This window comes from Prionailurus bengalensis, chromosome D2, assembly GCF_016509475.1.
Source record: "Prionailurus bengalensis isolate Pbe53 chromosome D2, Fcat_Pben_1.1_paternal_pri, whole genome shotgun sequence".
NCBI classification, from domain to species: Eukaryota; Metazoa; Chordata; class Mammalia; order Carnivora; family Felidae; genus Prionailurus; species Prionailurus bengalensis.
The window spans coordinates 31,960,521-31,976,294 of NC_057351.1; the positions used below are offsets into that span (position 1 = coordinate 31,960,521).

At 54.1% G+C, this 15,774-nt stretch overlaps 1 protein-coding gene across 5 annotated transcripts in view; it reads left to right on the forward strand.

The window, feature by feature from the left end:
• Nucleotides 1-15,774, forward strand: part of CDH23 (cadherin related 23) — a 414,161-nt gene that overhangs the window by 183,921 nt on the left and 214,466 nt on the right. For all 5 annotated transcript variants that reach the window (XM_043596561.1, XM_043596567.1, XM_043596564.1 and 2 more), the window contains exon 9: nucleotides 7,381-7,459. In XM_043596561.1, the coding sequence (XP_043452496.1) occupies nucleotides 7,381-7,459 (79 nt within the window). The remainder of the gene's footprint in view (nucleotides 1-7,380; nucleotides 7,460-15,774) is intronic.

Sequence of the window (15,774 nt, forward strand, 5' to 3'; positions counted from 1 at the left end):
GCCATATTCATGGGTCGATCTGCCTCTCCCAGCCAACCAGTGCTGTCTAAGATGGCGGCCATTTACCCCCCTCTCCCCAACCTTCTCTGGCCTGGCTCTTCTCTGAGAGCACACAGCTCTGGCTGCTCCTCCTAACTGCTGTGTCTTTGGATTTCTCAAGTCCACGTTTTCAAAAGAGGCACCTGATTGGCCGTGCTTGTGATTTTGTGCCACGTTGCACAGTCACAGATCTCCAGCCAGCCTGGAGATTGGCTGCCCTTGGGCTCTGTGTCTGCCTCTGGTTCAGTTGGTTGTGACTGGGAATCTTCGAGACCCAGACGTGCTACTGCCTGCTTGGCAGGGGCTGGGAGCGGGCAGCTTCACTCGCCCATCCCTTGCCTGGTCGCCATCCGTGGTTTTGTGCAAACTCGACTAAAACACACACTCGGCTGATAAATTAAGAAACGCTGGCTCCTCTCGGCAGGTGCAACCCTGGACATGCAGCTTGGGGAGTCTTTCCTGTGGAAAGAAAAACATGCCCTTCCTTTTGACGGAGCTCGGTGTGCTTAGAGGAAAGACACACAACTTGGAGAGCAAAGCAGGGCACCACATGCACACTTGCATAGGCTCACAGGATTAGGTTATCAGTGAAAGGCAGGCTTCCCTTGATCAGGGTGAAGACTGTACCTGTAAGGCCACCACAGGCCAGGGAAGCCTGACCTCCAGTTTGGAGGCTGTGGTCCATCCTGACCATGGCATCCTCGAAGCACTGTGCTTTAGTCTCTGGGTTTGTGGGGGTAGTAGCCACGTCCTTCTTGGGGCCAGGTATGGGCTGGAGGACCTAACAGGCAGGATCCTTTTTAGTCTTCTGCTGCAGGCATCTGGAGATGTTTTTGGGGTGGAGGGGAACATCTCAATGCCCCCCCCCTCACCTTCTCTTTCTTAGTGGTCCATGGACAGCAGGACCTCTAGCTTTTGAGGCTAAAGGCTATCTCCTTCCAAAGTCTCTTTGCTACCCCCACATCTTGTCAGGCCGGGGAGTCCTTCCCTGGCCTTTCAGAGAAGATAGGCCCTTCCAACTGTCCCTGGCCCCTATATGTCCCCTTCTTAGCACTCAGCGCTCTTGGACAGCTGGCTCAGCCTCTGCTTCCCTGCTAGATTGGAAGCGTAGTTGGGCAGGGATTGGGACTACTGTGGGCAGAGCACATCAGGGGTGCTAAGGATGTGTTTGTGAAGTGAATGAATGAATGAACGAACGAACGAATGAACGAACAAACGATGTCCTGGTTAGACCAGCCCTCTCACCATCCTGCCATCCTCATCACCCCTTATGGCCACTCCTATCACCAGTACAAAATCTGCCCGTCTGTTGGTTCCCAGCTCACTGGCCACCTTTCTTTGATTTTTTTTTCCTGGCTTTATCCTCACCAGCCCGTAGACATAACCAGCCATGTCTTTCCCTCAGCCCTCCCTGTGTTGCATAATTTACCACTGAATTATAGTTGTCCCTATAATGTTCACCGACGTGTGAGTGCGTTATTTTGGAGCTCCTGGCAGTCAAGGTACCTGAGTCTCTGGGACCCGGTCTCAGGCTTCCAGTGGGTCTCCCAGGGCATCGGGCCCAGGGCTGAGTGCAGAGAAGATGCTCCAAGCCAACTTGTTGGTTGAAGTGAGGATGTGATGGCGACCAGGCAGCCAGGGAAACTGGGAGCAGGTCCCCGCACCCACCTTGGCCAAATCACACACACTCTGGATGGCTTCCTCACTGGGAAACAGACTGGGAATGTCTACAGTAGTGCCTCCATCCCCCGAGGGCTTCAAGGATTAGAGGTTGCATGCTTGTGTAGAGTACCCAGCGAGGCATTCGGTCACAGAGGTTATGGGTCGGTTGTCCCTTTGGCGCCGTGAGGCCACTAAAGCCAATGCCCCAGGAGCTCCCAGGGAGCAGGTGTGAGCCCCACCACTTAGGTCACGACTGGGCTCAGGGGAGCCAGACGAGGAAGTAAGGGGGAGGTTTCGGACTTTCCCAGGCACCCACAGAATCTTCTCGTGGGCACACAGCTCGGCCTCTCCACCCTGTCCCCACACTTAAAAGGAGCACTGTCACTTGTGTGTCCCTAGCACAGCTTTTTCTGCTGCAGGCCGATTCCCATATACTCCAAGTGTGATTGTCCCAGGCTTCTAATCGGTTTCCATGCCTTGATCCGGGCCCTGCGTGTCCCTTTACAGTGTGGAACCCTGACTTAACTCAGTACTTCCTAGGCTGGCCGGGGCCAAGGAGCACTGTGGCAGGCCCAGCCTCCTCGACCCGAGGACCCAGGCATCCCCACTCCCAGCCTTGCCTCTGCTGGCCTCGGGGCCTCCATTCGGACCCCGGCCCACTCTGCCTCACTCTTCCTCTTTATCTGCGGCTCCCAGCATGTATGCCTCTCTCTATCAGTGTATCGGGCCAGCATGCCTCATCTAAAGTGTATATATTACCTAATAAAATCCTTCTTATTTGGGATTATTGCATCAAATTTTAATTTCCTCACTCGAGCAGCGGCATGTCGACCTGCCCGTCAGTGAAGGACCGATAGAAGGTGAAAAGAGCGGATAAACTGCACAAATTACTGCCAGCTGATGCCTATCAGCCCTTTGACTGGAATTGACTGGAATTAAGGACTGAGAAATAGGATTTTCTGCCTCAGAATCTGCTGTGGCAGCTCTTGTCGGAAGTCCCCTGCAGCCCCCACGGGCCACCTCCCCCCACGGGCGCCTCCCACCTCCTGAAGCAAACTGTGTCCACCTTTCAAGTCCTTAATCCTGTCATGGAACCGGGAAAGCAGTCCCAGGGGAGAGAGGTGGGCTGGGACCCCCGAGGCCCGGCAGAGCCTGATGGGTTATCGCTCCAGCTCCTGTCCTGGCCGGCTGCTTTGGAAAAGGCAGGCCACACAGAAGGGAGACACAAGTCCCTTCTAGAGAAGTCTGAGCTCCTCTCAGCTCCGCCCCCGACTTCCCCGCCAGTACCCAGACCTCGGAGGCAGGGGCTGTTTCGCACACCTCCCCCACCCCTGGCTTTGGCACACCTACTGGGCACAGAGCCCCGGGCCTGTCACCTCTGCCAGCCGTGGAGTCCCCCAGACCCACCTCGACCCAGCCCTCCATTCCCCGGTCATCCGCACCCCACCCACTCCCCACACTTTGGGACGTGAGACCAATTCTGGAACCCTCTGAGCCTCCGTTTCCTCACATATTCCCCCGCGCTGGGGCTTGTGAGGAAAACGTGAGAGTACCTGTGTTGGGTGCCCAGCGCGGTGCTTGGCACAGAGTAGGTGTTTAACCAGTGCTAACTCTCCCTGGGCTGTTAGCTGCTCTCTCTATAGGACACCCAGAAAACACCTTACCCGTAGAACGCGTGGTATGTTTCTGGAGTGCTAGGGAGTCTGAACGTGCCGATGTCCTTTGGAACATCACATGCATGCGCTCTCTACGGAGAGGCAACTCAGCTTGCATCAGATGCTCACGGTGGTCCCCGTGAACACTGACCGTCACGTCTATAGCATTTGCTGTGCGTCCTGGGTGCAGTTCCAAATGCTTCAGAAGTATCAGTTGCTCAGGGGTGGAGGCTGTCATGTCATACCCATTTTATAGATGGGGAAAGCAAGGCAGCGAGAGATCAAGTAACTCACTCGAAGGGTTCGCAGCCCAGACAGCCTGGCACCAGTCAAACCCCGAACCCTGTCACCATACTGCTCTATCCGCCACCAGGAGCCGGGACCCTGGGGGCCTGTGCCCCCTTAACCTCTCAGGGGAGCCTCCTTTCCCAGGAGGCCTCCTGCTTACAACATGGGTTCCTGTGACAGGAGGAGCCTCGTGGCAGGGTGGACCCTTCCCTGACCCTCCTGGGCCTTCCCACCTACTCTCCCAGCCAACCCCGCCCCTAGCTGGAGGGCCAGCCAGTTAGGGGCCTGGCTCTGGGCCGGGCAGGGGCCATGCTTCCCCATCCCCTCGTCTTTGGAAATAAGTTTCAGTATATTGAAAATATAATTACTGAGACTCCGAAACAAGAGCCGTGGGATCCCAAGAGCCCCCATTCCTCCCCGTTAATTCCTTCTCATAACATTTCCAGTCTTTGTGGCTGCACTTGTATTAAAAGCTCAGGGTTTTATTAAAAATGGATTTATTTACCCAAAAAGAGATGAAACCCCAAACTTTGTCAGGAGCCTGTTGGATCTCACTTCCCAGAAGCTCAGGTGTGGCTCTTCCTGGGGAGAGCCGGCCTCCTCGTCATCTCGTCCTGGATTGCCTGCCGGCCCCTCGGAGCCCCACCGGCAGCCCAGGGTGGGGGTGCCCGTGGGGGAGGTGCTCCCAGGGCTCTTTGGCCACCAGGTCCCTTATTTGCACGGGCCACCACCGGCCCCGTTTCAGTCCTCCAGGGGCTCACTAGGCCCAGCTCAGCCCAGCCACTCCCGGATTGTATGCCCGGAGACATGCGGTCACCCCTTGAGGTTTCTTGTTTAGTGACCTTCTGGAAAGGTGTTCTGGTAGCCTCAGGGCCCAGTTAACCTGGCAGGCTAGTCTGTGCCCTCAGCAGGCCAGGGGCTGCCTGGGACCTGGAAACCCTCATACTGGAACACGTTTGGGGCCCAGGCCACATGGGGCTCTAGAAAAGGGGGGGTTGTTCCCGTGTCCAGAAAGCCCATCCTGGCACCCGAGACTCACACCGTTGGGACCTCCCCCTGGGGACAAATCCAGGCCCCTCCTATGTGAGGAGTGGCCCCCAGAAAGGCAGACACCCCCAAAAGTGCCCTGTGTGGGGTGATACTGGGGTGAGCAGTTAGCATAGACGCTGCAAATCTGATGAATGCCTCCTGAATGACCCCCCCCCCCACACACACACACACATATGCCTGGGTTTGGGACCATTAACTGATGTTACAGGAGAAGAGTCTGTCATCAGACCAGAAAGCCCAAGAGAGCAAAGGCTAACAGGGTTGTTGTTGTTGTTGTTTTAATCACTTTACTAACTTCTAGGAGCCTTTACTACACTAAGCTCAAGGGAAGGATGGGATATGTAAGTGGTCCCGAATGTGACATGAGCTAATGCTTGTGAAGTGCTTAGATTGGTGCCTGCCACATCACAGGGACTTTCATAAATGACAGCATCATTATCACAGAAGCTGGTAGACAGGCAGTGTTGCCTGGAGGGCAAGAGCATTTTGGAGGCAAAGTATCTGACTTTGAGCCCTGGTTTCACCATTCATTTGTTGCAACGGGACCAAGGCCAGGTCCCGTAACTCGAGTTCCTCAGTTTCCTCATCCGGAAAATGGGGCTTCTGGGGTACGTGTGAGGGGGAAAGGAGTTCCTAGCAGGCGTTTGCCGCAGCACAGAGTGAGTGCTTGAGAAAGAACAGCACCTGCCTTAGCGGGAACTTCCTGGGCTCTGACCCCCTTGGGGTCCTCAGAACCCACCTGGGGAGATGCTCATTTAATGATGTCTTTCTCTGACTTGGTAACAGTCTATTTCCCCCCAGGGGGTGTCGTCAGAGCTCCGGGATCCCTTATCCCAGCAGGCGGGCCAAGGAGGGAGCCACATCTGCTTTCTGCACGGCCTTGGCCTCGGGGCAATGGCCGTGTTTCTCCTGGAACATTCTCGCCTTCCCTCAGCCCACCCTAGAGGTGTTCCAGATTGCTGCACACCTGGGCCCAGGAGAGGATGGAGGGAGAGCTGTGCAGGGGCAGCACTGCCCCGAGTGGGTGAGGTGGTGAATGCCCCTTCTGTGTCTGGAGGGGAGGTGTCTCGCTCCCGGGCCCCCCTCCCCCTCAGAGGGCCTTCGTGTCAGAGAACAAGACTCTCTCCACAGGAGAAGGTGTTCAGGAGCACGTGGCCTGCAGACTTCACCCTCTAGCTGACGAGCAGCAAATGAGTGAGAGGCAGCATATCAAGGCCACAAGAGTTCATCATTAAACATGTAAATGCCAGGGTTGACATTTCCCTAGGGGATGGGGACAGGGCTGTCCTGCTCATTATTTAATTTTTTTTTCTTTTTAACGTTTATTCATTTTTGAGAGACAGAGAGGGACAGAGCGTGAGCAGGGGAAGGGCAGAGAGAGAGGGAGACACAGAATCCGAAGCAGGATGCCGGCTCTGAGCTGTCAGCACAACGCGGGGCTCGACGCGGGGCTCGAACCCACGAACCGCGAGATCATGACCTGAGCCGAAGACGGACGCTTAACCGACTGAGCCACCCAGGCGCCCCTGTCCTCCTCATTATTAACCAGGGAGAACTGTAGCCCAGGCGAGAATCCCAGGCTGGCATGGTGGACAGGCTTGGCTGGCCAGACAGTGGTGTGATAGGGCCTGGAGGCTAAGGTGAAGGTTGCCGTGGGCAAGGGACGACCCAGCAAGTGGTGGTGGTGGTGAAATGAGAATCGTATACGTTCATTCATTCAATCAGCCAACCGACCCATCAACTAACATGTGAATGTGCCCATTATATGACAGGATCTCTTCCTGGAGAGTCTTATGGCTCCAGGCCTCTGCCTGTGCTGCTTAATTTGCCTTCCGGATCATTTTCTCTCCCTGGAAAACTACTCATTTGTCATGACCCGTCAAAATGTTGCTGCCCATATAACCCTTTGCCAGCTCCTCCAGGTGGACTTCTGCACTTTGGGGTACATTTCCGCATCTAGGCACCCTAATGTGTGTATAGCAGTGCCTGTGAATCTGTCTGCGACCCCTCCCCGTAGACTGTGTACTCCCTAAAAGCGGGGACCCCCAAGTCCTCATCCTGGTGGTCCCAGAACCTGGCTCCTTCTCCCCCATTGCTGCAGGGAGGATGAACAGGGTGTGGAACAGAGCCATTTGAGGCAGGAACTGCGGGTGGTACTGCTGGATAGGGCATGGTTCCTAGGGCCTTGGTGGCCTCCCGGGTCATCCCTAGAGATACTCACTTTCAGGATGTATGATGCTTTCGTTAGTAGAGTAATTGATCCATGTTCTCCTTTACTGAAGTCCTAGTGAAAGCAAGGTCCCAGGGTTATTGCTGTTACCCATACTACGGTGGGACAAATGACACCAGAAAGGTGCAGCAACCCTCCTGACGTCCCACAGCAATTTGATGCGTGGTTGAGATAGAGATGAGATCTCTTGTCCCCCAGCTGGATGCTCTTCTTTCCTGGGTGGTCACACCAGATGGAGGGAGATGGGGAGGGGAAGAGAGAATGATAGCATCAGCAAGATTGGGCCTCCCCATGGGACTCTGAGGTGTTTGCCAAGGCCTCAGTGTTATGTCCTCAGGGTGATGGGGACAGCCGAGACCTGAGCACTCAGCAGCTACTTCCTAGGCTGGCCTTGCAGCAGGGAGGCCGCCCGGGGGCTGGACAACCAAACTCAGGTCCCTCCTCTCTCCTGCCCAGGGCACAACCGTGCGAGTTATCACTGCCATTGACCAGGATAAAGGACGTCCCCGGGGGATTGGCTACACCATCGTCTCAGGTAAGGCCTTGGGAAGGGAACTGAGTGGATGAAGGAGGGAGGAGCCAGGAAGGAGGAGAGGTGCTTGGGACTGAGGCTAAGATGTTGGGGGCTGCTGGGGTGGTGTCGGGTGACAGGAGTGTGTGACACTGTCCAAGGTCCGAGGCATCTGAGCACTTTGGGGCTCCGAGCCCGGGTCATTGGGGACTCCCATCTAACCTCCTTCAGTGCTCTGTTTTTCTTTGTTTTCTTTTCTGACTTGATGAAAGGGTGGCATTTGTACATCATTTTAGAATGAATAGAGCTACACCTCAGCTGATTTCATGCTCCCATCACGTTTCTGACCATTGGGAGTTCATGTCTGGTCGCAAGGGAGGCACAGAACCCCTCCTCTCCCACCCGCTCTCTCGGTTGAGCGGAATGGTGACTGGCTACAAAGAAGGTTCTGGGTGATGGCGTCCCTGACCTCCTATCCCCACCCAAAGATGGATCATGTAGCAGCTCCATTTGGCTGTCCCAGGACTGGGTGGCTTTGGAGAGAGGGAGCCGGTGGGTGACAGGCCCATGAGAGGCTGCTTACTCGCGCACACTCTCTGGGTCTGTCCCTGTGTACCCTGCCCACCACACATGTGTCCTCCTTCCCTGCCCACTGGTCCGTGAAGGGTCAGCCTAGTGCATGTGGGCAGGCCAGACTGATGGCCAGGAGGATGGCAGGCCACCAGGCCAATGTCTACCCCGGTGCCTCTCCTGACCACACCTCCACAACAGAGAGCAACATTTTGGGGACATATTTTCCCTAAAACTCAAAAGACACCAAGGTGTAATGATGAAGAATGTAGAGGATGGCGTCTCGTGAGTGTATTGCCTTGGGATGGTCTCCATACCTCAGTTTCTCAAACGTAAAATGGGAGCAGTAAGAGTACCTACCTTGGATGGTTAAGGGTCAGAAGACTTAATATATGTAAAGAACCCAGTTAATGGATCTAAGGTCCTTTATAAGTGTTAGTTGCTGTTATTATTTTTATTGCTAGCAGCCAATAATAACCTTGCAAAGTTGGGGATTAGCTGGTGGGAAGAAGCACCCCCCATCCTCAGGAACGCAGGAAATCAGGAGCATTGTGGGTTCCCTGTGATCTGCAGCTGCTGGCATGACTACCATTGTGTCTTCCAGCCCAGGACCCAAAGCAAATTCCACCCCAGCTCATGTGGTCAGCAGCAGCATAGATTCGGGCCTCTCTTCCCCCACCCCACTTCCTCCCCATTCTGGTGCCCCACCCAAGACTCAGCAGAGTAAACACCAATATGTACTTGTGGAAGGAAGGGAGGGAGGGAGGGAGGGAGGGAGGGAGGAAGGAAAGGAGGGAGGGAGAGAGGGAGGGAGGAAGGAAGGAAGGAAGGAACGAAGGTAGTGACTCCAGGGTAGTGGGTTTTCAAATTCCAGAATGCCCAAGGATCACCTGGGGCTCCTACCAAAAATAGAGTCCTTGGCACCCATGGAGAGTTTCATGCTGTGGAACTAGGGTGGGGCCCAGGAATGGTCCTTTCTCACAGTGCCCCAGGTGCAGATGGTCCTTAGGCCAGGGTGTGGGAAAGCTAGTCCTAGGAAGGAAACCATTCTGCGGGAAGGCAGAGTCCCCCCCCCCCCAGAATTTGGGGGCCCTCTCCCACTGAGCAGAGGAGGGAGGCCCATGCTGGTGTTGGTCTCCTTTATGAGTTTTTCGATTTGGGAAGCAAATCAAGTGCCTCCCAGGGGCAAGGGGCTTGTGCTGGAGAGCTGCAGAAACACCGGTGAACCCTAAGGATGATAGTTGAGGGGTCAGGATAAGGTAACAGCGCGAAGGGGACACCAGGCTGGGTGGGGGATTGTCTCCTCATCTCATTGCCTGTGTGCTGGTTCCAGACATACCCCCACCTGGATGAGGTGGGGAGCAAGGAGCCAGGAGCTAGCCTGCAGTCATGGCCAGACGGGAAATTCCTGCAGTGACACTGAAAGGCCATCCTCCAGGGTTTTGGTCCATTCCAGGTTCATGCTGGGTGCTAGGCCACCAGCCTCAGACCCTGAGGCCCTCTCCAGCCTTCAAAGATAGCCCCAGGCAGCTCTCCCTCCTCACCCCATCCCCTGGGAGCAGGAGGCTGGAGGGCAGAGCTGCTGAGCCTTGGGTGTCTGGCTGGGCTCTGGAACCTGAAGTCTGGGGCCAATTGCCTGTGGCAGCATCCTACGAGATTTCCAGGGGCATGCTCTCCTGGGCCAGGTCCCCACGTATGAACCGCAGGATGAGAAAGGAAACCCGGAATGTGAAACTACAGGTAGGCGATGTGTGTAAAGGTGGGGGCAGGAGGCAGAAACTTCTGGAAGGCCTGGAGCACTTAGCGTAGCTTTATAGGATTCCCACTGCCAGCAAAGATGTGCTTTGAGGGCTTTTTTAGAAAGGTTGACCAATGGGTTTCCTCTCACATGCCAACGGTGATTGATTGGTAATGGCTGCCTGAAGAGGACCCGTGAAGCCAAGCAGGCTCAGTGCGGTACTCAATTGGTAGAGCCTGTTACTGATGTGGAAAGAGAGAGGGCAGCACGTGCAGCAAATAGTTGCCATCCTTGCCAAGATAGCACTTGGACCTCGCTTATAGGGTGGCCTTGATGGTCCTTTAACTCCTTCATGGGTGTTTGTCGCCACAAAACCCGCAGCCCCACCCAAATGCTTTTCAGGCAGCTGGAGGAAAACGTTTCCCTTTTCCTTCCCTCCCGATCCTGCTGCCCACCTGCCTGTTCCTGCCCGCCCTTCTCTGGCCCTGGGATGGCATGGTCCTCCTGCAACCTGGCCTCACTGTGAGCCTAAAGCAGGCAGACCAGCAGAAGGGTGAAGTCCCCCAGGGGGGCAGGAGACTGAAAGCTAGGATGTGGCCTCAATTCTACTTCATTTGACCACCATAGACACTGCTGCAAAGCACATTGTCTCCCAAGGATCTGGCCTCACACACATGCCTTTCCAGTGATGTTAAGTCTCGGCCCTTCCCTGGGAGGCTCAGCCAGTGTCTGTTTGGCTTGAAGCAGGAAGAAGGAATGCCCCCCAAGGGCATCTTCACATGGACTGCCCCAAGTTGGCCCTGAGTACCCTGTGGGAGCCTGCTTCAGCCCTCAATACTAGGGAGCTATTTTCATTGGAGAGGAAAAACGAGGGTCTTGGTGGCTCCTAGAGCCAGGTGTGAGTCCCGACAGCCACGGAGGGTGACCCAGTCTCTGGGCACCTCCAGAGCCTGGGAAGGGGGTGGCTTTGTCTGTATGTGGGTGGACACAAGTCTGAGCCCATGAGTGATCCATGGCGTGCGGTTAACCTGCTGGGCTCCTTGAGGCCCCCATCCCCTCTGGGCTGTTTATCAGCCCTGCAGCTGGGGGGATTTATGTCTGCACACCAGCGCTTTCGCCATTACTAATGACCCCTTTGTTTTGCCAAGAACAAAGAGGCCTTCAGAGGTAAGTTATGGCTCCATTGCCATCAATTTGTTCTCAGCCTCTTGTGGCCAAACTGAGACTGAAGAATGACAAGGTTCTTTTCCACAGAGGACCTGGCACGGGCTCCATCTGCTTCCTCAGCCTGTGCCTGGCCTGCCACTCACCAAGGGCATCACTTCCTTCAGGACCCGAACAAAATGGGGCTCCCATCCCCAAAGGCCAGCCCAGCCCGGGGTCTCAACAGACACCTTCCTTTGCCAGATGGAGACAGTCCTGCTTCAAGGGGCAGCTGTGGCCCTCCCCATACAGAGCACTGGACTTGCAGTCCAGAGTTGTGGGTTCAAGGCCCAGCTCTGCCACCTGCAGCAGTGTGTCAGAGAAAGGCGTTTGACCCCTCTTAACCCCATAATCTTTAACCATGGTACAGGGTTAATAATCCCTATGGCAGATAAAATGGTGCCAGAGAGACTCTAAAGGGCCATAAAGTATTAAGCATTATTAATTATCAAGGAAAGATCAGGCCCAGGGGTCCTAGGAACTTTATTCATTCATTTCTTCCTTCATCCATTTAAGCAGGGAAGTGGTTGAGAGGGCAGGTTCTGTGGCTGCTGTCCAGGGTGCTGACCGCTAGCTGTGCTGGCCAGCTCGGTTGCCCTGTGGCTACTGAGCTCTTGATATGTGGCTAGTCTGTAAGATAACCCAGGGGATTCTGAAGACATATTATGCAAAACAGGTTATAAAGCATCTCATTAATAATGTATTATATTGATGACATGTCGAAGTCATATTATTTTAGATAGACTGAGTGAAATACAACATATTACTAAAATTAATTTCATCTACTTTTTTAATGTTGAATGTTTTTAATGTTTAATGGCTACTAGAGAATTTAAAATACCACATGCGGCTCACATCCTATTTCTGTGGGCAGCTCTATTCCAGAGTCAGACCACCTTGCTCGCCTGCTACCACTGACTGTGTAACCTGCATCAGTTTTTCAGTCTGTGAAATGGAAAGTAGGAGTAGCCTGAGCCTCATAGGGAAGCTATGCACATACAGAGAGCAAAGACACATAAGTATGTAGAAGAGTGTCTGATTTTATAGTAAGTGCTCAACAAATGTGCACTCTTGGCATCCACCCGCATTGGATCAAGGGTTTTCTCTAAGCCAAGAGCTGTGCTAATGTCCTGAGAATGTGTGGGACTGGAGGCACTGTCTCAGCCTCTGGAACCTGTAGGGTAGGTGGGGAAGCAGACTGAGATACGTGGGCTGCGTCGGTAGCTATTGACATGGAGTGATGGCTCCCTGGAAGGTCCATTAGACTGTTCTCTCTACTTCTCTGTATGTTTGAAAATATCTGTAATAGGAAGTGAGGAAGAATCCATGGGAGGGGCCACCTCCCCCAGCCGTTGCTGGGGTGAGGATACTCACCGAGAAGAGATCACCTAAGCTGCCCCCCGACTGATGAGCAGGAACTACCCGGGAACTGTGGAGTTAGGGTGTTACAGGCAGAGAGCACAGTGTTTACCAGGATCCCAGAGCAGGAGAGAGTGTGGTACATTTGTGGAACTGCAGTAATCCAGCACGGCTGAGCACAGCCTGCAAGGGAGACCTTGGGGAGGGGAGGCCACAGAGGGAGGCAGGGCCCAGCCATGCAGGGTGTGGAATGCCCAGCTCAGGAGAATGCCAGACCTTGCTCCTGAGGGTGGTAGCAAGCCAGTTCTAGGGGTAGGTGGGTGGCGGGGCGGGGGGTGGTGGGAGATGTTGTTGAGGTGTGTTGTGTGAAGCTCCAGTGGTCAGACTGGAGCCAGTGCGCTGGAGGAGGGCAGGCAGAACAAGCAGGCCCAAGGGGAGGCTGCCGAGGTGTCCCCCATCTGGCTGTCACATTGGGAAGCCGAGATAGCAGAGCCAAAGGAGGATGAGGAGGCCGAGGTGACAGGAGGTGACTGATGGGGCAGGTGGCACAGGACCGGCCCACAGCCTGAGATGCCTCTCAAGCCCCCTTGAGCAGGGAAATTGCTTACTTTAACATCTGACTATTGTTTGTTCCAGAGAGGAACCCTGTTTTCCTAAGTACCCTTGAGTGGGTGACTGAAACTCTCAAAGGACTAGTTTCCCCAGCTTTTAATGGGGCCAGTCATATCTTTCTCGCAGAGTTGTGAAAATAAGCATAAGTGAGGCCACCGTCTAAAATGGGCAGCGTTTGGTGAGTGTTGCATAGGTCAGTTGCATGGTAGGCCCTCAAAAGAGGCCAACCTTTTATTTCCCTCCTCCCTCAGGGAAGCAGGATGTGGCAGAGGCACGCAGGTGTCATGCTGCCCGAAGCCCGCATTCCTAGCCAAGGCCACTCTCACATGCTAGCAAGCTGGGCTCCCCCAGTGGCCAGGAGCCCAGGTTGAAGGCTTCCATCAGTCATCCCCAAGGGCACTGAGGATTCTGTCCTGCCGTCACCTTTCTGCAAATACCCAGAGTTTTTGTGGTTTCTCCATCCCCTGATGTAGGGAGCCCATCTACAAGAGGCTGTAGAGCAGCGGTTCTCAAAGTGAAGTGGGGGCCGTGGACCAGCAGCAGCAGCCCCTGAACGCTTGTTGGACATGGGAGCTCTCAGCCCCCACCCTGGAACTACTGAATCAGATGCCCAGGGCAGGGGGCTTAAGGAGCCCTCCAGGTGGTTCTGACGCCATCTGAATCCTTATTGGAAGCGTTTTCATTTTCCACACGTGCTAGACTGATGGGTTCTGTCATTTAATTCTCTCCTTCCTGTAACTGATGCTGAACGGACTCCTTTCCAGTGCCTGGGGTGTGAGGGTGTGGTGAACAAACCCTGGACAGCGCTTTCTACCGTGTCCTGCCTTACAGCCTCTATCTCAGCCCAGCCACACCTTCCAGGCTACAGAAGCCCCACCTCCCTCATCATCCTTGCCTTGCAGGCCACGTCCCTTTTCCCATCACAGCCCTGCCTGCCTGGGCCTTCTGCAGCTCTGGAGTGTTCCCCAGGGTGAGGGGCAGGGAGAGCCATTTATTGGGTGCCTGCCATGTGCCAGGCACTGGCTGGACACATTTATCTCTCACAGCAGTCTGTGAGGGAGACATTATTACTCCATTCTACACACAAGTAAAGTGAGGATCTGCGAGTACATAGACTGGCCAAGGGTCACAGCTACTAAGTGGAAGAACATGAATTTTTTTTAATATTTAAAAAAAGTTTTTTAAATCTTTATTTATTTTTGAGAGCGACAGAGAGAGAGAGAGAGAGAGAGAGAGAGAGAGAGAGAACGCATGGGAGGAACAGAGAGAGAGGGAGACACAGAATCTGAAGCAGGCTCCAGGCTCCAAGATGTCAGCACAGAGCCCAACGTGGGGGGCTCAAACTCATGAACCGCGAGTCCATGACCTGAGCCGAAGTCAGATGCTCAACCAACTGAGCCACCCAGGTGCCACTTTTTAATTTTTTTTATGTTTATTTTGAGAGACAGAGTGCAAGCAGGGGAGGAGCAGAGAAAGAGGGAGGCACAAAATCTGAAGCAAGCTTCAGCCTCTGAGCTGTCAGTACAGAGCCCGATGCGGGGCTCGAACTCATGAACTATGAGATATGACCTGAGCCAATGTCAGACACTTAACCAACTGAGCCCTCCAGGCTCCCCAGAAGAACATGAATTTGAACCCATGTCCCTCGGGTTCCAGAATACACCCATTTTGCATGATGACAGTGGTCTTCAAAGTGTGGTCCCCAGACTGGTGGCATCAGCATTAACTTCTAATAATGGGAATTATTAGAAATTCAAAATTTTGCACCCCAGTCTAAGCCTACTGAATTGGAAACTCTGGGGGCAGGGCCAGGTGATGCTGAGGCTGCTGGTCTGGGGACCACACTCTGAGAAGCACTGGTCTGGAAAAGCATGTGTAGTTGATAAGGGCGATATCATCCGCAAAGAGGCAAAAGTGTGTTATGGGGGGGGGGGGGGGTGAAAAGTTTTTACTCTGTTTATCAAGCACAGCTGTATATGTGCAGACATATCTGTGGTATTGGAATTTCACGAGGGGAAGCAGTTAGGAAAACATATCTTAAGTGTCCGGTAGCAGGGGCAATAACGAAAGGAAGGTTGAGAAACAGTGGCCTGGAATCGAGAATCAGTGAGCAGTGTCAGGGCTGAAACCCCTCACCCCTTCCAGTCATGTTGGAGACTTGCCCAGGTGTGTTAGTGAAGGACAAAGCCCTCACTTGCCAGTCCTTTGATCTTATGTCAATATTAACAAGTGAGGACGTTCCTTGAAAACACATTGAGTGCTTTGAAATGAAGGCTGCTTGTGCGAGAATACACGAACGAGTATGGGTGTGCGTGTGCGTGTGTGTATGCGTGTGTGTGTGTGTGTGTAGAGAGAATAGTCAAATACAGTCAGACTTGCTCAAGCTTACACATATGCCAATAACTGGACTGTGCCCCTGGCCGTGGCCTGGCAGGGGGTAGCTATCACAGGAGACCATATTTTGAAATACATCAAAGCCCTTGTGATTAAGAGGCCTGGTGTTTTTTCTCCCCCACCCCCCAAGAAGTGAAAACTTGGGAGAATCAGACCTGCCTTGGACACCTGAATCTCATGCCATAGCCCCTGGCTTGGGGTAGCATAGCGGGTGCCTGGAAGCACGTGAAACTTCAGGACATCTGGCTCGGCACAGGGCGAATGGCCCACCTGGCTGGAGCCAAGAGGTGGCCAGGGAGAAGTGAAGGGCAGATTGCAGACAGGTGGGGGTGGGGGCAGTTGGTACAGGGCATAGGAGGCAAAATGAGTGGGTTCTTGAGCAAGGCTGGGGGTGGGGAAGGGGAGCAGGGGGCCATCAGAAGATTCATCTTGTCTGGACGGATTGGAACAGGAGGCACGGGAA